The following is a 20,238-nucleotide window of genomic DNA, read 5'->3' as shown; positions in this document are numbered from 1 at the left end:
GGTGCACTCTACGCGGACTGACGCTCTTAGCCACTTTGAATAAGTGGATCGATTTTATTTGGCCGATTTAATAACTCCTCGCAATCGTTCGATATTGTTTATTACGCCGCCAGTTGCAACTTGCCCACCTTGCCCACCTTGCCCTTTAGCTTCGTCCAATTCACCACTGCATTTGTCTGCAAATATATTCATTTATTATTTTAGTTTCTTGTTCTAAACAAACTATTTTATTTAATAAAATTATTGAGTCACCCCGACTTGGAGTGAGTGATCGTTAACTTCAACTTTTAATTATTTTACTACTCAGTGATGATAGAATCATATCTTCTTTTTTAAATAAATATTTAATCATTCTTATTTCTCCATATAGGTATTAAAATTCTTAGAAAGATTCGAATTTATACCTTTTTAAAATTTAACAGCTTGTAAAAATATTATTATATTATCTTCTTGTTTTATAATAATTAAATATGACCAAGTGATAAAATCATTATTTTTATTTATTCCGTAATTGTCCAATTAAATATATATTAGAAAATAAAAACTTCATATAATTTCAAAAAAAAAAAATCAATTAAACTTTTTCAAAAAAATTAATTCTACAGAATTATTACTTAAAAGTATGAAAAATTCAAACTTTCAAAGAATTTAATTCAAAAACTTTTCACTAAAAATCATTCTATAATTAATGCTTTTAATATTTAATTATTATCTAAAATTTAATGTTTCTTAAAATTTAATTTTTACAAAGAATTTTAGTAACAACTTTTGTAAATATTTAATTTCTTTTAAGAAATTTAATTAAAATTTTACTGAAATTTAAAAATTCTTTAATATATAAAGAATTTATAATAATTTTTGAAATAAATTGAAAACTTTTTTAAGAATTTTATTAAAATTTTACAAAATAATTGAATTCCTAAGAAAAATTTAAATAATAATTTATGAAAATAATTGAATTCATGCGAAGAATTTTATTAAATTTTGTTTAATTAATTGAAATTTTTGCCAAGAATTTTATTAACATTTTTGACAATAATTTAGTTCTTGAGAAGAATTTTGCTATCTATTTATGAAGATAATTTAATTCTAGACGAGAATTTTAAAAAAATCTTGAAAATAATTTAATTTCTGCAAAGTATCTATTTCATTACTATTCAAAAGAATTGAATTCTTGTGATGAATTTAAGAATTTATCGAAATAATTGAATTTTGGAAAAGAATTTTATTAAAATTCCTTAAAATAATTGATTTTATGGGAAGAATTCGGTTGTTCATCAAGATAATTTTTATTAAATTCTTTTAGAAAATTTTATTAAAATAGTAGATATTGAAAATCATTTAATTGAGAAAATTTTTTGAAAATAATTGAATTTCGGCGAAGAATTTTATTATTCATAAAAATAATTGAATTTTGACGAGAATTTTTAAAAAAATGTTGAACATAATGGAATTTCTTCGAAGAATTTTATTAGTTTCGAAAATAATTGAATTTCTCTAATCATTTGTAACTTCTCAAAAATTCAATTTTTTCTATACAATTTCTGTTGATTATAATGCAGTCGTTTAAATTTAGCCGATTATAATTAACCGCAAATAGTAATTAAGAATTAAATTAATTAATTATAATATATGTCTGTCTACTATATAAATACAGGATATTAAAATATTAATTTTAATTAGAAAAATTATAACTACTGTGGATTAATAATTTTTTTTTCTTTTAACTCTGGAAGTTATTTACTATTTTTAAAAATTATTTTAATTTGTGACTTATGAATCTATTTTTTTTGAATAAAAAAGACTGTTTGATCATTTAATGAAAAAGGTTAATCAATAAATGTGTGGGTTCATCTCTTCAAGTTTTTTTTTATTAAAATAGAAAAAAATTCTTAACTTAAAATCACTGAAGCGTTTATTTTTTTCCTTTATCAACGAATGTTTTCAGGAATATATTCTCAAATTGAATCAAAATGTTCAGTGCTCGTTATATGAATTGTGAACAGGATTCATGCTGTGATGAGTGAATCATTCTGCGTCATCGAGAACGCAGGTTTATTGCTCCTGCTGTTTATCATCACAAATAACTTTCCAATTTCTAATTTTTAAAGTGGGGAAAAAAATGAAAACAAACTAAATATTTACAATTTTGTTTCTGTAAATTATGTTAACCATCATTTTATCTAATTTTGTGTAATATAATTTTATTTTTCATTTTAATTTAAAGAAAATCTATTGTTAACGAAATTTCAATTATTACCATTATCATCGTTATTTGCGGTGAGAAATAATTTTAAGAATGCAAGATATTTAGGAGAAGCTGTGTTGCTCATTTGTTACAACAATAGACATGGAAATATTGCTTGAGGTATGAGAGTGACACTTGCGTCAACACGAATGCTGGGTGTTAATAATAATAATGCACTAAAGTTAAACAAAATGCCTATATTATTAATATACACACGTGTTTCGAGCCAAAAACTTTTATAACGTTCAGACAGGTTAATGACCCATTTTTTTCTCCCTATCGCATCGTTCTTATGCTAATTCGTTCTTACGCTTCAAAATTTCAATCCTAAATTTCGAAAATAAAAAAATAAATATATATCTACTTGACTCTTATTTTACTAATATTTATTCATTCGTATTTATTCATTCATTAATTAATCATTAATTTGAAAACATGAATAAAACATTAATTTTAAAACTTTTAAAAGTAAGTTTTTAATTCAGTTGAAAGTAATTAATAAAACATAACTTTAACAATAATTAATAAGGAAACATTAATATTAAAACTAATTAAGAAAATATTAATTTGAAAATTAATTTGAAAATTGATTTAAAATTAATTCGAAACATGTATGTAAGTTAATAAATTTGAAAAAAGAGAAGAAAAAATATCAGAAATTACTGTCACGGATGAGTGGAATTTCCTTAAAATTTAAAAATAGACGAAATGTGGGTCAGTGCTTCAAGTCAGGAAATGTTAATTTTACATGATAGCTAAAAAAAAGTTTCTTCGATGCAGTTCTTCATTAAGAAGTTTAGTATTTATTGGTATTGGCCATAATAACCGTCAATTTTTAATACCATACTTTATAATTACTGTCATACAACCAATTTTTAAAAATATTTTAAAAATACCGTTTATTGTAACAAGCATTGATAAATAAATAATTAAAAAAGTAAATAATAACCACTATATATTTTAATATTGTACATAATTATAATTCGTCAGTGATAACAAGCAGTGCTTAATAATTACCTCATAATTACTGTCAATTATTACAGGTGCATTGTATTAATTGAATTAACCATTAAAATTAAAACTACCGTCAACTGACGTATTATTGCAAAGGGAGAAAAAATGAATTTAAAAAGCAAAATGAAAAAAATGAAAAATGACTATTATTTGACAGTTAGGATAAAAAATGAGACACAATAAATACGAGCATAAAATATAAATAATATTTGCGTTTAGAATGTAAAAAATCGACTTGTGCATATATATAATGTTGAATAAAGCTCGTTCGCCAGAGGCAATCTAGGTCATTCCATCTCCCTCTTTACATATCGATGCAAAAAGAATAATAAAACCGTAGAAAAAGCATAACCCTAGACTCCGATCGATGAGGTGAACGCCCCACCAAGTGAAAAGGGTGCAAAAGGGCCACGTGGCAATTTGTTCATTTACAGCATCCTAATACCCGATTTACAACCTCCGCTTATGATAGGATCTTGAATTTATATGGGAGCTATTATAACCGGGATCACCGCTTTATTGCATCAAATTGACTCTTCAAACCACTTGGCTAAAATTAATAAAGCTCTTTTTTTCTCTCTCTCAAATTAACACTTTATTTATCAATTACTTTCTACTTTTTTTTATTCAAAATTGCAAACTTTGGCGGTAATTTAATTAATTATTTAACTATTTTGGAGTTTGACCAAAGGGTACTAATTAAAAAGAAGATTTTAACAGTTTGTACCGTTACCGCTACCGACAACAGTGATTACCGTCGAGTGACGGTAGTTAAATGGAAAATTGTATTCGTACCCAATTTACTTTCCCTTGAAACATATAATATCTAGATAATGTTCAATTTTCTTGGCCATTCAACAAAATTGAGGGTGGTCATAATGTCGCATTATCGATGTAAATGATTCCGACTGTCATAATGATAAAAATTTATTGCATTATAATGTTGCAACTGTAGCTACTTAACCTTGCTTTATCTCATTTCCTGCTCTAGATGTTTATTTCGAAACTAAACGACAATATTGTCTCTATCATTTAATTCACCACTATATCGAATGACAAAAATATTTCAATTTTTTACTCACTTTTTTAAAAATAATTTTTTAATAATTTTAATTAAATTCAATTATTTACACGTAAATTCACTTCTATTTACACTTCAGTAAATTACTAATTTTCAATTATCGTTCATATAGACAGAATGTAAAACAAAAAGTAAAAAAAATACTTATTTTCAATTTTCGTTCTTAGACAGAATTTAAGACAAACGAAAAAAAATTAAATGGAATAAAAATTCAAGTGAAGAATAAAAAATGATTGATTATTAACAATAAGGAGTGATCGTATTTTTCAAGACAAATATTTAATGAAAATTAAATTACTAGTTTGATATTAATAAAATTTTTAATTAAATTATAAATAAAATTTTTAGTTAAATTTTTAAACATTATTTTGAATTTAATATTTTTTGAAACGTTGACCCAGTGATTTTGAATAATTTGTCAAAAAAGAAGGAAAACTTATGCAATCAGCTGAATGCACGGGAGACAAATAGGCGAGTGTCTAAAATTCGCACGGATATACGCACATGCCATCATCAACATGTCCGCATTCCTGAAACTAGTATCTGACAGGGTACAAATTTCTTTAGCTTCACAGTCGAGCTGCGACAAATCGCTCATTAGGACATGCTTAATGATACTCGCTTCTAATCATATAATATCATCTCACAGAAATAACTACTGATTTATTCAATTTTACAGAAATGATAAATTTCCCAAAATTCCCACGCGGTCTAAAATATTTCACTTGGAATATCTCAATTTCAATTTTAAATAAAGAATACTTTTCCAAAGTAAGAACCGAACCGAAACCGAATTTTCGAAAAAATTCTTTGACAATTTTCAAATCCATTTATTTACAATATTCAATTTGACGAAATTTCAATTATTCGGAAATTCTTCAATTAAATATATATTAGAATATAAAAACATAAAATACTATAATAAAAAATTCAATTAAACTTTTGCAAAAAAATTAATTTCAAAATTCAATTATTTCTAAAAGTTCACGCTATATTGCTTTTAATATTCAATTATTAGATACAATTATTAAAAAATTAAAAATAATGGATTTATAGAAGAATTTTAATTAAAAACACTAAAAAAATTGAATTTTGGAGAACTTACAAATGATTAGAGAAATTCAATTATTTTCAAAACTAATAAAATTCTTTAAAGAAATTCAATTACAGTTAAAAATTTTTTTTAAAAATTCTCGTCAAAATTTTCAGTATCATTAAAATAATAAAATTCAATTCTCTAGAATTGAATTATTTAAATTAAAAAAAAAAATAATTTATTAAATAAATGCATGTTTCTTAAAATTGAATTCTCATAAAGAATTTTATTAATAAATTTTTAAATAATCGAATTCTTTTGACGAATATTAATAATCAAATTTTTAGGAATAATTACATTTTTAGAGGTATTCGATTAAAATTGTATTAAAAATAATTGAAATTCGGTAATGAGTTTTATTATTTATGAAAATAATTGAACTTCTAAAAAGAATTTAATTATTTACGAAAATAATTGAATTTGTAAAAATTTTATTATTCATGAAAATAATTGAATTTTTGCCACGAATTTTATCATTTTGAAAATAATTGAATTCTGGAAGAATTTTACTAAATTTTTTTGAAAATAATTGAAATTTTGTGAAGAATTTTATTAAAATTTTTAAAAATAATTGAAATTTGGAGAAGAATTTAATTATTTCTAAAGATAATTGATATTTTGACGAGAATTTAAAAAAATTTTTGAACATAATTGAATTGCAGCTATTACTTTTGAATATAATTGAATTTCTGCAATCGTTTCTAGTTTCTCTAAAATTCTCCAAATTATATCGTACAATTTCCGAACTTTTCGTCTTTTTTCAATCAAATTACGGATTTTAAGGACCTTTTTTCAAAAAAAATGTGGATATTAAAATGGGAAAATAAAAAACTTACCATAAATCCATAATCATTTTGAAGTTTTGATGAAATTTTGGCGCAGGAATTAGGAATCTGCAAAAAAAAAAAAAAAAAAAACATTGATTATATGATCGTAATTATTCATTAGAATTACAGTTTAAAATTTTTAAAAATTGAAGTCTTATTATAGATAAATAAAAATTAATTTCTTCAAATATTTTCAATAAAAATGTTTTAATTATGAAGAGTGAAAATTAGTTTAATATTTTAATTGAAAAGAAAATTATTACAACATACGAGACAAATATGGAACACATGCTCCAGTACATAAAATATGGAAACGAACAAGTTCCTGGAACTTTCGTCGTTTCATGTTTCATCAGTGAAAGGGAAGTCGAATTTTAAGGGTCGAAGGGTAATTTTAATCCCGAAATTCGCCTATATGAAAGTAGAGTCTTGCGGCTCACAAAATGACGTCATATACTCGGTAAATATAAATAATAGCGTGCTCCAGTAAATACAGGGTGTTGCGATATATACCTAATATCAAGAGTTTAGTGTACATGGGGCTTGTATTTTCCCTTATTCACTTTCGCAACATTTTCTGAATGGATAAATACAGAAATTACATTCGCCACAACGATCGCGTATACAACAATCATTATTTAATATTTATACAGTTTCACTAATTATCCTCACAATAATAATTGTAAACATTAAATGTTTAAATACCCCCCATAGTCGGTGTATTTCAAAAATATTATTTACATTTACTTTACATTTATACTAAAAAAATACAGTAAACTGAAATTTTCTTTTTAATTACAATTTTCATATTTCATTACAGAAATTTATATTTGAAGAGGGAAAAAATTGCCGAAATAAACAAAACCTTTTGATCTGGTAATTAGCTTTGTCGGTACAAACGAACCGTTCTTCATCTTTTCCCTTATCACGAGATTAAAACTGAGGCTATATATTCCTATACCCGCGGGCATTTTCAATTTTAGGATTTATAACTTACTTTATTTTAAGAGCAAAAACGAAAATGCAAAAAGACTAGAAAAAAAATAACAAGAAAGGAAAAATAAATAGAAAATATAAGAAAACTGTCAGTGAGAAAAAGTGTAAAAAAATGATAAAAAAATTTAATTATCCAAAATAAGGGAAAATTACGCTAATTACAAAGTAATTGGGAAAACACTAGAATTAGAAGAAATTATCTCGTCTTTTATAGAAACGAGAAATAAAAGAATAGTTTTAAAGATAGAAGAAATAAATGACAGAAGTGTTACAAATAGTGGAGTAATTACGGAATAAATTAAGTATAAATTTCACAGCAAATGTGTCTAGTAATTGCGACACCTGTTTTTAATTTTCCCTCTCCTTCTCTCTGACTTTTTTTCAGTGCAAATAAATCCTTCAGTTTACACGATCCACCTGTGAGTAGCCATTCAAGTTAATGGCACGCCTATAGGGATTCTAATGGTAATTCGATTTCGAGCGACAAGTTATCGGGACCCCGTTTTGCTCTTACTCTTCCCAACTATACGTTCAAAGAAACGTAAATAACGCTTTGCCTTAAGCTACAAATTCAGGCCAGTCTGCAAATGAAAATTCAATTTAAATACTGTGACGCAAACAATGATACGAGAGGGGAAAATATCTGCAAAGACAATTCCGTTCTTTTAAAGATATACTTCAAAAAATAACAAAATTCTTTATTCGAAAATAAAGCGAAAAATTATACACCGTCAATAATTGTAATTGTAACTGCACTGAAAAAGAATTTATTTGATTCAAATAACTGATTAATTGACTATTATTAATTAAATATTTCCTTGAATCAAATAATATTTATTGGAGTCAATTAAATGGTAATTGAACTAATAATTTCAATATTTTAAGCAAATATGAACTGAACCATTTAACCGACTCCAATAAATATTATTTGATTCAATTAAATATTTAATTGATAATAGTCAAGTAATCGTTTATTTGAATCAAATTAATTTTTTTTCAGTGTTTCGAATATAAACAGACGGTAAAAGCACATGATAAATAAAACTCGAAAAATTCCATGGAATCTCCCTGGAAATTACATGGAAATTCTGCAAGTTTTTTATTTTATTTTTAACATTTCCATCATGATTAGAGTCTAATAATAAATTTTGTTGCAAAATATTTGCAAATTGCAACAAAGCTTGCAAACTCTAATCATAAGCTCTTTTTCAATAAAAAAAAACCTTTAATTTGATGAAAAAAGGCCAAATTTGATATTAGACTCCAAAAATTGTATAAAAAATAATTGCGTCGTTTTTCAAGATACAAATTTTCTCTAAATCGGAAATAAATTTTAAAAATGTTCTTAAATACATCCGGGTTTCGGAAAAAGCTCTTCTTTAACAAAAAAAGCTCCAATTTAATGAAAAAAAAGCAAATTTGATATTCGACTCCAAAAATTGTTTATACAAATTATCAAGACAAGCGTTGTTTTGCAAAATTCTAATTTTTTCTAAACACGAAACAAATTCTAAAGGAGATTTGAGTTTCTCCGTGTTTCGGGAAAAACTCTTCTTTAATAAAAAAAAGCTTCAATTTGATGGAAAAAAAGTCCATATTTGATATTCGACTTCAAAAATTGTGAAAATAAATTCACAAGACCAGCATCGTATTTCAAGACACAAATTTTTTCTGAATCGCAAATAAATTTTAAAAAAGCTCTGCGTATCTCTATGTTTGGAAAAAGCTTTTTTTAGTAAAAAAAAAGCTCCAGTTTAATGAAGAAAAGTCCAAATTTGATATTCGACTTTAAAAAATGTAAAAATAAATTTACAAGACCTGCGTCGTTTTTTAAGATACAAAATTTTTTCTGTATGGAAAATGTAATTTAAAAAAGCTCTTAGTACCTCCGTGTTGGGAGAAAAAGCTCTTCTTTCATAAAAAAGCTCCAATTTGATGAATAAAAATACCAAATTTTATATTCTACTCCAAAAATTGTTTAAAGAAATTAGCAAGACCAGCGTCGTTTTGCAAAATACAGATTTTTTTCTAAATTCTAAAAAAGATCTGAGCTTCTCCGTGTTTCGTAAAAGCTCTTCTGTAATAAAAAAAGCTTCAATTTGATGAAAGAAAGATCAAATTTTTTCTGAATCGGAAATAAATTGTAAAAAAGCTCTGCGTACCACGATGTTTCGGAAAAAGCTTCTTTTTAATAAAAAAGCTCCAATTATATGAAGAAGAGTTTAAATTTGATATTCGACTCCAAAAATAGTTAAAAAAATTATCAAGACTAGTGTCGTTCTTCACGATACAAATTTTCTCTGTATCGAAAATAAATTCTAAAAAAGCTCTGAGTACCTCAGTGTTTCGAAAAAAGTTTTCTTTAATAAAAAAGCTCCAATTTGATAAAAAAAAAGAACAAAATTCTAGACGAGTGTACCGTTAAAAGGTAAAAATTAATTATTTAATATTTAAATAACTACGGTTATTGCTACAAGAAATAAATAATAATTTTATCCGAAGCCTTAACAGTAAAGTGTAAAAATTCATCAGTTTAATTATAATTCTAAATTCGTGGATTTTTATTCATTAATAATCACATAATAATTTAATTCTATTCGTAAAATTTACATTTCAGTTAAAAAAACATTAAGAGTCGAAACAGTTGAAAAAAAACATTTTAAATACCGCCAGATGAAAGTTTTCCAACATCACCACGGAATTACACAGCAAAAAAATGCCAAAGTAGCAAAAAATAGACCATTTAAAAAAGAAAAAGAAAAATAAAGCAGACGCAGAAAATTATCTTGATGCTTGAAGATTTTCATGAAAAGAAAAGTTTATGGGCAACATTTTTGAGCTTTTCGTGGAATTATCGCGCGCTCTCACATTTGAAATTGTTGTGAATTCTCACGGGGAAGCCTTATTGGCGAAAAACGTCCCAAGTAAATTACCTGGGAGTTAAGGTTTTACTTGCAAGCGAGCGAGCAATGACTGAGCGTCAAGGGTGTGCTACAAAACAAGAGTATAGAGTTACTGCTAATAGTGAACGCTTTTACTTTTCGCGCACATTTCACGCACAACCTTCATTTTCGAGTGTTGTTTATTTTTCTCTACTCGTCAAGAGGGGAAAAAAGAAAAAGAGAAAAAGATATATAAGTCTAAGTGCTGCCAGCAATTAGTGTGATTATATAAATAACTTTTCAATATTACTGTATTTTTTTCTCCTTCATTTTCATTTCGTCGTTTCTTGACTTCAAACGAAATATTTCAGGGTTGCCAAAAAAATTTAATTTTTCCCCTGATTTACAGACAGAATTTTGATTTTTTCCTGACTATAAAAAATATTCTGATACAAATTGCAATTAATATTTAATATCAAAATACTTGTACCATTACTAATAACTATGAGAGCATTTATAAATCAATAGATTTACTTTTTTCTGTTGCGCACTTCCTAATATTTTTTGTGAACAAAAAAAAAAAAAAAAAAAAAGACGCGTTTATTTCCCAAAGGATGTAAGTCTTCATAACACGAACCTGCATTCTCCTTTTCTTGCTCCCCATTTACTTTGTCATTCGCAACAGCAATTACTTTCAGAAAGTCCCCAGATAAACGCAGTCCTGTTCTTATATATTGAGAGATCTATTGATTTTAAACGACAAGTTAAAAAAAATGAATTTTTTATCGCAATCTATAACCAATAATTGTTGATTGTGAAAATTGTGAATTGTGAATTGTGAAATGAAGGGAAAATTTTTGAGAAAAGATTATAAGTTGATTAAAGTAAGAAAAGTTGAATAAATAGAATATAATAGAAACAAGTAGATAAATTTAGTGAGTGTTCCATTTATCACTACACTATAGAGCCAGTTTCTTGTCTCGGATAAAATTTATAATGACTGCTGATTGGTTAATGAGGTTGAAGATCACAGAAGGCTATTTATAGGAAAGTCGATGTTCTACTTGGGGAATTCTGGAATATCAAATTTGCTCTATGCGCCTTTTACACTGAACCGAAAACCCGTCAAAGTGTTCGTTTAGTTATGCACTCGGCAGTGCTCTCTCGACATTTTCATTCCATAATATTATAAACTTATATACAAAATAACAAACAGAATGAAATAAATAACAAGATTGAAAATTTGAGACGTCGTTTGCAGATATCCATCAAAAAGTGAAAATGAAATAAAAAGGGGGTGAAATATTGATAGTAGAGAGGAAAATGCAGACGCAAAGGAAAAGATTCACATCACTCAATCGGACGATCCTTTAGGTTTTCTTGGATAAGAAATTCAACGTGATAAATTTAAACTCAGTCCTTTCGCTTCGGCTTTCAGACTTTCTTTCTCCACGTCTGCGGCTTTTCTAGCTCATACGCTTTCAATTTATATCCTCCCTATCAAAGTAGCTTTCATTACTCAGTACAATTTTACAGAAATGAAATCCTAGTTATACGTCGAGACGAAAATATAAATCGGTCACGTCATTTTGCGAAATGATCAAATGATCAAATGATAAAATGATAAAATGATAGTGAAAAACGATAATATCAGAAAATGTAAATAATAATAATAATCGATGGCTCTTAATTACTATCAAGTAGAATTAAGAATAAAATTTTCTAATAATAATAATATGCGGATATGAGGAAATTCGTGTCGAGAATTTCTTTCTTTGTGCCCATAGCGAACAAATGTAACGTAACGAAGCGTTTGACTTTATTTTTGGCCAATTAGTGACATTTCACGACGTAAATATCTTCCTCGCGTGAAGTGTCTATGTTGCATAACTGTCGGGGAATGAGTAAAAGAACAAGTTTCACCCATGTCGGCACGCGACACCCTTCACTCAACCGTTTCGCTTCAATTGTCCTTTGTATGTCCGCCAGTGCAAACAATATGATGAAGACCACTCTCCTTAAAGACTTCAACTTCTCTCGATTATTTATTTTAAAGTCTTCGAGTTCGAAGACAAAATTTACTTTTTTCTCTCAATTTATTCCTTTCGTAAAGTATTTTTTCAAAAAAAATGAAGTAAAAAGTATTTTTGTAGCTATTTTCTTTTATTTATTTTAATAAAAATCAGGGTTGCCACAAAAAAATTTCACAAAAAATTTTCTTTTTCCCTCACTTTTCCCTGATTTCCAGACTTTTTCCTGACTGATTCTAACTTTTCCACTGACCCTAAAGAATATTCCAATTCACTCTAAATTGATTATTAAAAAAAATGTTCTATTACATGCCCGTGTAGAAATCACCATGCTATGCCTAAAATGATTATTGGCCCTAGCTTGGACCTAACTTGGCAACCCCTTTTTATATATCCTGGGCTGGTCCTAACTTGGTCCTAGCTAGGAGATCCAGTTATGACTTAGAAAAATTTTTAGGAAAATAAAGTGTCAAAATTGATACATGAAAAACATGTAAAAATTGATAAATATTCTCAATTAATATTTATAAAATTAATTGATAATCATATTTATTTAAACAATTTATTGTTTGACATAAATCAGAAAATTATACAAATACTATAAAATAAAGTTAATTTATTAATTTATTAATTCAGCAATTGTTCAAACAAATAATTGTTATTTACTAACTTTTTACACAATCAACCTAGAAACTAGCAGTTTTTTCTAATTTTGCAATAAGTAAATACTCAGATTAGTTAATTGCAAAATTTTAAAAGACTACAAGTGTCTAGACGCTTTATTGTCTTAAGAATTAATAAATAACAACAATTTTTTGTTTAAACAAATGCTGAATTGTTAAAATTATAAATTATCTTCATATTTCACTACTCAAGTGTAATAATCGCGAAGTTAGATAAAAAACTGCAAGTTTTTAAGTAATTTGTTACAAAAGTTAATAAAACAGCAAAATTTATTTATTTATTTAAACAGATACAGACTGCAATATGATTATCATTAGGAAAATATATTTCTAATTTCCATCGCTGATTTTAAGTTTCGTTTAAGTTGGTGTTAAACACTAAGAGATATTGCAATTCGAATGTGGGCTGACCCACCCAGGTCCAACCCAGGACCTACCTGGGCTTCCTAGTTTCATTAGCAAAAATTTCTAAGTCCAAGTCTAAAAAATTTTTTGCAACAAAAAATTAATGCTTAAAATAATTTAGAATAATGAAAAACGTGTTTTTAACATAAATTTTTTTGACATTTTTTTAAAAAGTGGATCACCCGCTTAATTAATTAGGAAAAATTTCCAAGTCCAAAAGACGAATATTTTTTTTAGACCAAGAAATTAATGTTAAAAATGATTGAGAACAATGAAAAACCTGTTTTTAACGAAAATGTATAGATATTTTTTTTCTTGATATAATATAAAAATATTAATTTTTGAATTTTTATATTTCGATATTATTTTATTATTATTGTTGCTGCTAAACTATTTTTTTATTTATTATCGTGTATTAGTGTCAATAATTACTATATTGAATCATCAAAAGCAAGTCCACAAGTCACTGATAATAAAAATTTTGATCTCAACTAGTTTCATTAGCATAGTGGTTAGGGCGTTAGTCTCGTAGTCCGTAGGTCGTAGGTTCGTTCCCGCGTGCGTTAGATTTTATTTACTTCTTAGGTTTGCGTTTATTCCGATTTTTCTGCGTTGTATTCGTATAAGTATGCAATTTAATGATTATATATACTGTAAAATAATTTAATTAACAAATTTCTAATTTTTTTCTAATTTTTAATGTATATATTAGAGGAATATATATTAATCTCTACATATACTAACATTATTTATGAATTCGCCTTTGGTCATCATTTAATAATTGAAAAAAATAATAATTAATTAAAACTAATACTTATTATTAATAATTTAGGTTATTTCTTTAGCAAATATTATAAACTAATCGAAATTATAATAAAGTATATAAATAAACTGGTCATAACTAGGCTCCCAAGTTAGGACCAGGCTAGAATCGCATCACCAGCCATTGTTGGTCCAACCTACACTGCCAACCTAGGACCAAGCTATTAACAGGGCAAAATAGGTAGGACCTGGCTAGGACCAATTTTCATTTTCCACACGGGTGTTTACAAATTTCTTCAAAAGTAAAATTATTCCAACACATCAATAACTTTATTTTTTAATAAATATTTTCAAAAATTTGAAACAGATTCTTGTCAAGAATTCAATTTTTTTCATAAATAATTGAATTCTTTACAAAATTTCAATTATTTTCAAAATCTATTGTTTTAATAAAAATGCTCAAAAAAATGCAATTATTTAAAAGAAATGTAATGAAATTCGTTGCAAGAATTCAATTATCAATTACTTTTAAAAATTCATTCAATTATTTAAATACAAAAATAAATAATTTATTAATTAAATGAATGTTTCCCGAAATTGAATTCTCATAAAGAATTTATTAACATAATCTTTGATTATTGTCAAATAATAATTCGACGAATTTTAATAACATTTCCAAGAGTAATTACATTTTTCAAGGAATTCGATTCAAATTGTATTAAAAATAATTGAATCTCTGTAAAAAATTTTTTTATTTTTAAAAATAATTAAATTAGTGGGAAATTTTTATTATTTATGAAAATAATTGAAATAGAATTTTATCAACTTTTTTTTCAAATATAATTGAATACTTTTGAAAAATTTTATTAAAATACTAGATATTGAAAATCATTGAATTTGAGAAAAAGTTTTGAAAATAATTGAATTTTGGAGAATATTTTTATTATTTTTAAAGATAATTGTAATTTTGACGAGAATTTTTTTTAATTTTTGAATTTAATTGAATTTTTGCGAAGAATTTTATTAGTTTTAAAAATAATTGAATTTCTGCATTCATTTGTAACTTTTGCAAAATTAAATTTTTTCCAGTACTTTAATAAAAAATCCCTAACTTTTCCCTGATTTCCCTGAGCAATGTTACTTTCTCTGATTTCTCTGATCTGTGGCAACCCTGTAAAAGGTTAAAAATTGTTAATCTTCTTTCTGTTTTTTTATTTCAAAAAACAAATATTTATTCGTGGTCGATTAGCGTGGCAGTTGTATGCATAACAAAATTGTGAGGCAGTCAGTCAAAAGAAGTTTATAAATACAACTCCGTAACCGAGAGCAGAAGTGACATTAGTGTCATTTTTGAGATTCGCAAAATACTTTCTCGTCTGACACTCTTTTGTGTCTCATTCGCACACCAGATGTTTTTTTTTTTTTGCCTCTTAGAATTATAGCACACCTTGGTTTGTTTTTCATTTTCTTTAATCAATTTCTTGACACTTTATAAACAATCATTTTCGAAGAGCTGTTTTTCTTTTGGACTTTTACAATTATATTTTTCATTTCAACTAAATTTTCATATTCTTGTCAGCTTTTTCAATTTTCCCCTCAGTAATCAAGAATTTTGCTCACCTGTGACACACACTCTCAATGAGTAAAATGGAATGTGTGAAATAGTTTGAGCGCTGAAATTTAATACCGAGGCTGGAAAATTCCATAAAATTTTTTACTTTATTGAAATAGGATCGTACACAATGCAATGTGTGACCTGTTTCTATATATATAAAATCACATGACTTGGAATTTTTCTAATATTTTCTCAATTATGTCGAAAAAATCGAAATAATTTGAATAATTGTGAATTAATTTACGAATTAATTTTATCGATTCTAAATCGATAATAAATTAAGTATAAATACCGCTTAAAGATATACCGTCAATAAGATTTCTTCTTTGGAAAATCTGATATCGACGATACTTTAAAACATCGGTAGTTAGTGTCCATCTTCTACAAGATACTGTGTACCGTTTAGAAAGTTTTTCTCCTTTTTCGCAAGAGATCCACACGAAGGATGCAGTGACTTACTTAATCTTTCATCGACTTTGGGATTTGCTTTACGAGCTTTCACGTATAGCTGAAAGCTTCTGAGCAGCCAGACAAACTGGGTTACTTCAGTATGAGTAGAGGAATGTACAGTCAGTCTTAAATTCCATCGAGTAGTCTTTCGTCTTTCCTATCTCACTCTCACTTTTTCTTTTTTTTTATCTCTCTTACATCTTCCCACTATGAAATATATTTGCCAATAATTTATTCGAAACTCGCGACGAAATGAGCTTGATCGAACTCGCAAAAGAGTTTGCTGCTAAATTCCAAAAGAGGAAGATTGCTTTCGGCTTTTCTGCACTTTACAAATCCGATATCCACTATCTCTCCTGCTTTTATCCTCAATTCGAGGCGAAAGTACGCGAAACAATACTCTAGACCTAGGAGGGTTCTATTAATCCCCCTTTCTTTGCTCTCACTGTCCGAATATTACTCTCCTCCAATGGCAAAAACAAAAAGGAAATAAAGAAAAAAAATAAAATGAAATCGAAGAAAAGCGAGATTTGAAAAATTATTTAACAGAATTAAAATTGTTATTGACAAAAAGTTGGGAATTTTTTTACTTTCGGTTAAATAATAAAATGTTAATAATCATTTTATACAGAAGTAAACTTTATACAATTTCTTTAATTTTCAGCAATTCTAATTATAAAAATTTATAGATCATTTTATTATTATTTCTAAATATTAAAATAACTAGCAAACGTGAGATTCAATTTATTATTATGCAAATTACAAAATTTTTTATTTTCAAATTTAAATTTTTTGATAAATTCATAATCAAAATTTAAAAAATTTACTTATTAAGTACAATTCTTCGGAAGAATTCAATTATTTCTATAAATAATAAAATTTTTTGCAAAAATTCAATTATGTTCAAAAATTTTGATAAAATTCTTCCTAAAAATTTAATTATCATCATAAAAAATAAAATTCTTTAGAAGATTTCAATTATTTTCATTAATAATCAAATTCTTGTCAAGAATTCAATTTTTTTTATAAATAATTGAATTCTTCGGAGGATTTCAATTATTTTAAAAAATTTGAAGCAAATTCTTGTCAAGAATTCAATTCTTTTCATAAATAATTGAATTCTTTAGAAAATTTCAATTATTTTCAAGAATTTTAAATAAATTCTTGTCAAGACATTCTTTCGAAGTAAAATTAATCGCAAAAATTATTTTGAAAATTATTTTAAAAAGTTGAAAAAATTCTTTGGTTAATTTAATTATTTTTAAAATTTTAAATTGAAATTATTCAAAGAACTACATTATTTAAAAAAACACAAAGAAACTCTTCAAAAGAATTTAATTATTTAAAAAAACTGTAATAAAAAACTTTAATAGTATTTATTCTTTGAAAGAATTTAATTATTTACAAAAACTGTAATAAAAATCCTTTAATAGTATCTACTCTTTGAAAGAATTTCATTATTTTCTATATTTTAATATAATTCCTTGAATGAATTAAATTATTTTAGAAAATTGTAATAAAATTCTGAGATGAATTTAATTATTTTCTAGAAATTTTAATAAATTTCAAAATTTAAATGTTTAATTTCAATTATTAAGAAACACAATTATTATTTTAAAAAATTGAAAGAAATTGTTTATAAAATTAAATTATTTAAAAAATTTTCAATTAAAATTAAAAGAAACTCTATTATTTAAAAAAAAATTCAAAGAAATTCTTCAAAAGAACTTAATTATGATTTTTAAAAATTTTAATAAAATTTTTCTTGAGAATGAGATTATTTTCATAAATAATAAAATTCTGTGAAGAAATTCAATTATTCTAAAATTTTTTTACAAAATTCTTTGCAAAAATTCTAATCATTTTTAATACGTTAATTTTAAAATTGAGAATATTTGAAAAGAAAAATTATTAAAAAAGTTAGAAAACGAAAAAGCAAACAACAACTAACTTCAAACTGCGAACAGATTACCGCGGAATACAACGATTATTAATACAGAAGATAGAAGATAAAAGATAATAATAGCTATTATTATTAACTATTAATATTAACATTTATCAATAATAATAAATATTACAACAAAAATAGATAAAACGCATTGTCAACTTTCGCTTCAAATATCAAATTCGTAATAAAAAAGAAAATTGACAGAAATAGTTTCGCTTGGTTAAAGTTTAACACTTTTAATTTCCAATTTAAATGGCATTTTCATTCACTGACAACAAAAGTGGAAGGATGAAAATAAAAAAAATAAAAAAATGTCGACTCTCCTCTGTCAATAAATTCTCGCATTTATTCTCTTGGATTTTTTTATCAAGCTTCGAGTGCTCGTGACATGACATGGGGACTTTTTCGTTTACTTCACGAAATTGGCTGCAGGAATATTTGATTTCGAAATTCTTGTTGGAAATTCATTTTCGACACGTGTTCTCTCGTACTTCAAGAAATATCATTTGGATGCATAACGATGATGCTGACATATGCAAAATCAAAATCTTTGATTCGTTTTTTGTCTCAATTTGATATCCTTAGAAAAACTACGAGTTCTCTTCGTTAAAAATAATAATTTTAATAAAATAATAAAATAAAAAAAAAATATGTGCAGGAAATAAAAAATTGAGTTTTTATTGAAAAATTTGTATTTCGTCACGCGTGTGAATGAAAGACGTGTTTTTTTTCATTATTTTGACTGTGAGTAGAGAAATGATTCAACGCTTGTGAACAACATTGTCAACTGTTTTAATTAAACATCACAATTACAACTGTTGCATTTCTATTGAGATCAACGTCCCACTTGTTCACATTCATGAAGAACGCGCATTCGACCAATCAAGGGTATTTTTGGACATTTCACAAGGGAATAGTAAATAGCCCAGACTTGTATACGGTCTGGTAAACAAGTGTTTGACAATAATGAAAAGGAAAAGACTCTAACGAGAATCGTGTCTGCTGTGTATTTAAAATAATGAAACTCGAACCACATGCACGCACACCAATGCAATTGTCATTTTTTTATTTAACAAACAAAATCGATTTTTGTCAAAGAAAAATGCCAAAAGAAATTAAACAATATTTAACATTGTTTACTATTTATTAACTAGCAAAAAGTGCGTAAATTTTTCGTTGCAAATCTTTAAAAGATTTGCTTTTTATTCTAAATTTTATTAAAATTCAATTATTTTCCTGCGATAAATTTTATTATTGATGAAAATAATTGAATAGTTACAAAGAATTTTATTAAAATTTACAAAAATAATAGAATTTCTGAGAAGAATTTTATTATTTATGAACGTAATTGAATAAAATTATAATTTTTTAATGAATTGAATAGAATCTAAATTGAAACTAGCAGTAGTAAAAAAGTGTTATTATACATCAAAAATTTTTAGTGATTACAAATGATTCAGAAAAATTAGAAAAATTGTTAATTCCTTAAAAAAAAAAAAAAAAATCATGACCGACTTAAGGAGCATAGATACACTAAGAGCATTTCGAGTAAACGGAAGCTTATTGCATCCTGCCAACGGGGCTAATGTACACGTGCTGACGGTCGAGGTGGAATTCAGTTCTCCTATCGATCCGATTTGACTCCAAGTTCGATATATACGCAAAGGGGGGGTCGACCCGGTTATATTACGTAATTCCCAATACAATAAAAAAAACTCTCCTTCTGAAATATTCGACTGAAAAAATTGGATAATTTGACATAAAATTTCTTTTTTAACAACAGAGTTGATTCCAATCTTTATTGCCTTCAACTATCATCACTCAATATCATCCAAAAATAGACATTATTGCAACTACCGTCGATTGCAATCTTTATTGCCTTCAACTACCGTCACTCGATTTCAACAAAAACAAGACTTTCTCATTTTTGATGAGAATGTAAAAAATTGTGCTTCACGAAAAATAATTATGATAAATGTCTGTTTAATTTTCGCGAGGACAATAAATAACGTTAAATGCACTGTGTGTCATGTCAAAGGAAAAGCGTTCACACACAGACAGAGAGAGAATATGAATGTAAATTCAAGAAGATGAGATTTTACATTTTGACAGTGTGTTTGTATTCACTGGCAAGATGTTACATTCGCGAGTAAGAGGCAGTAACTTTTAGTTTCCACGTGGCGACAGTTAAAAGAGAGTCT

At 26.1% G+C, this 20,238-nt stretch overlaps 1 protein-coding gene across 1 annotated transcript in view; it reads right to left on the bottom strand.

Annotated features, from left to right (window-relative positions):
* Window positions 1–38: 38 nt before the first annotated feature.
* LOC122499337 overlaps window positions 39–20,238 on the bottom strand; it is an 86,773-nt gene continuing 66,573 nt past the window's right edge. The window contains exons 6-7 of the mRNA XM_043607621.1: window positions 6,276–6,332; window positions 39–176 (exon numbers count right to left, since the gene is read on the bottom strand). Of these exons, the coding sequence (XP_043463556.1) occupies window positions 102–176; window positions 6,276–6,332 (132 nt within the window). The 3' untranslated portion in view covers window positions 39–101. The remainder of the gene's footprint in view (window positions 177–6,275; window positions 6,333–20,238) is intronic.

Source organism: Leptopilina heterotoma, unplaced genomic scaffold (genome assembly GCF_015476425.1).
Source record: "Leptopilina heterotoma isolate Lh14 unplaced genomic scaffold, ASM1547642v1 Lhet_167, whole genome shotgun sequence".
Taxonomy (NCBI): domain Eukaryota; kingdom Metazoa; phylum Arthropoda; class Insecta; order Hymenoptera; family Figitidae; genus Leptopilina; species Leptopilina heterotoma.
This window is presented reverse-complemented; position numbering and strand designations above follow the sequence as displayed.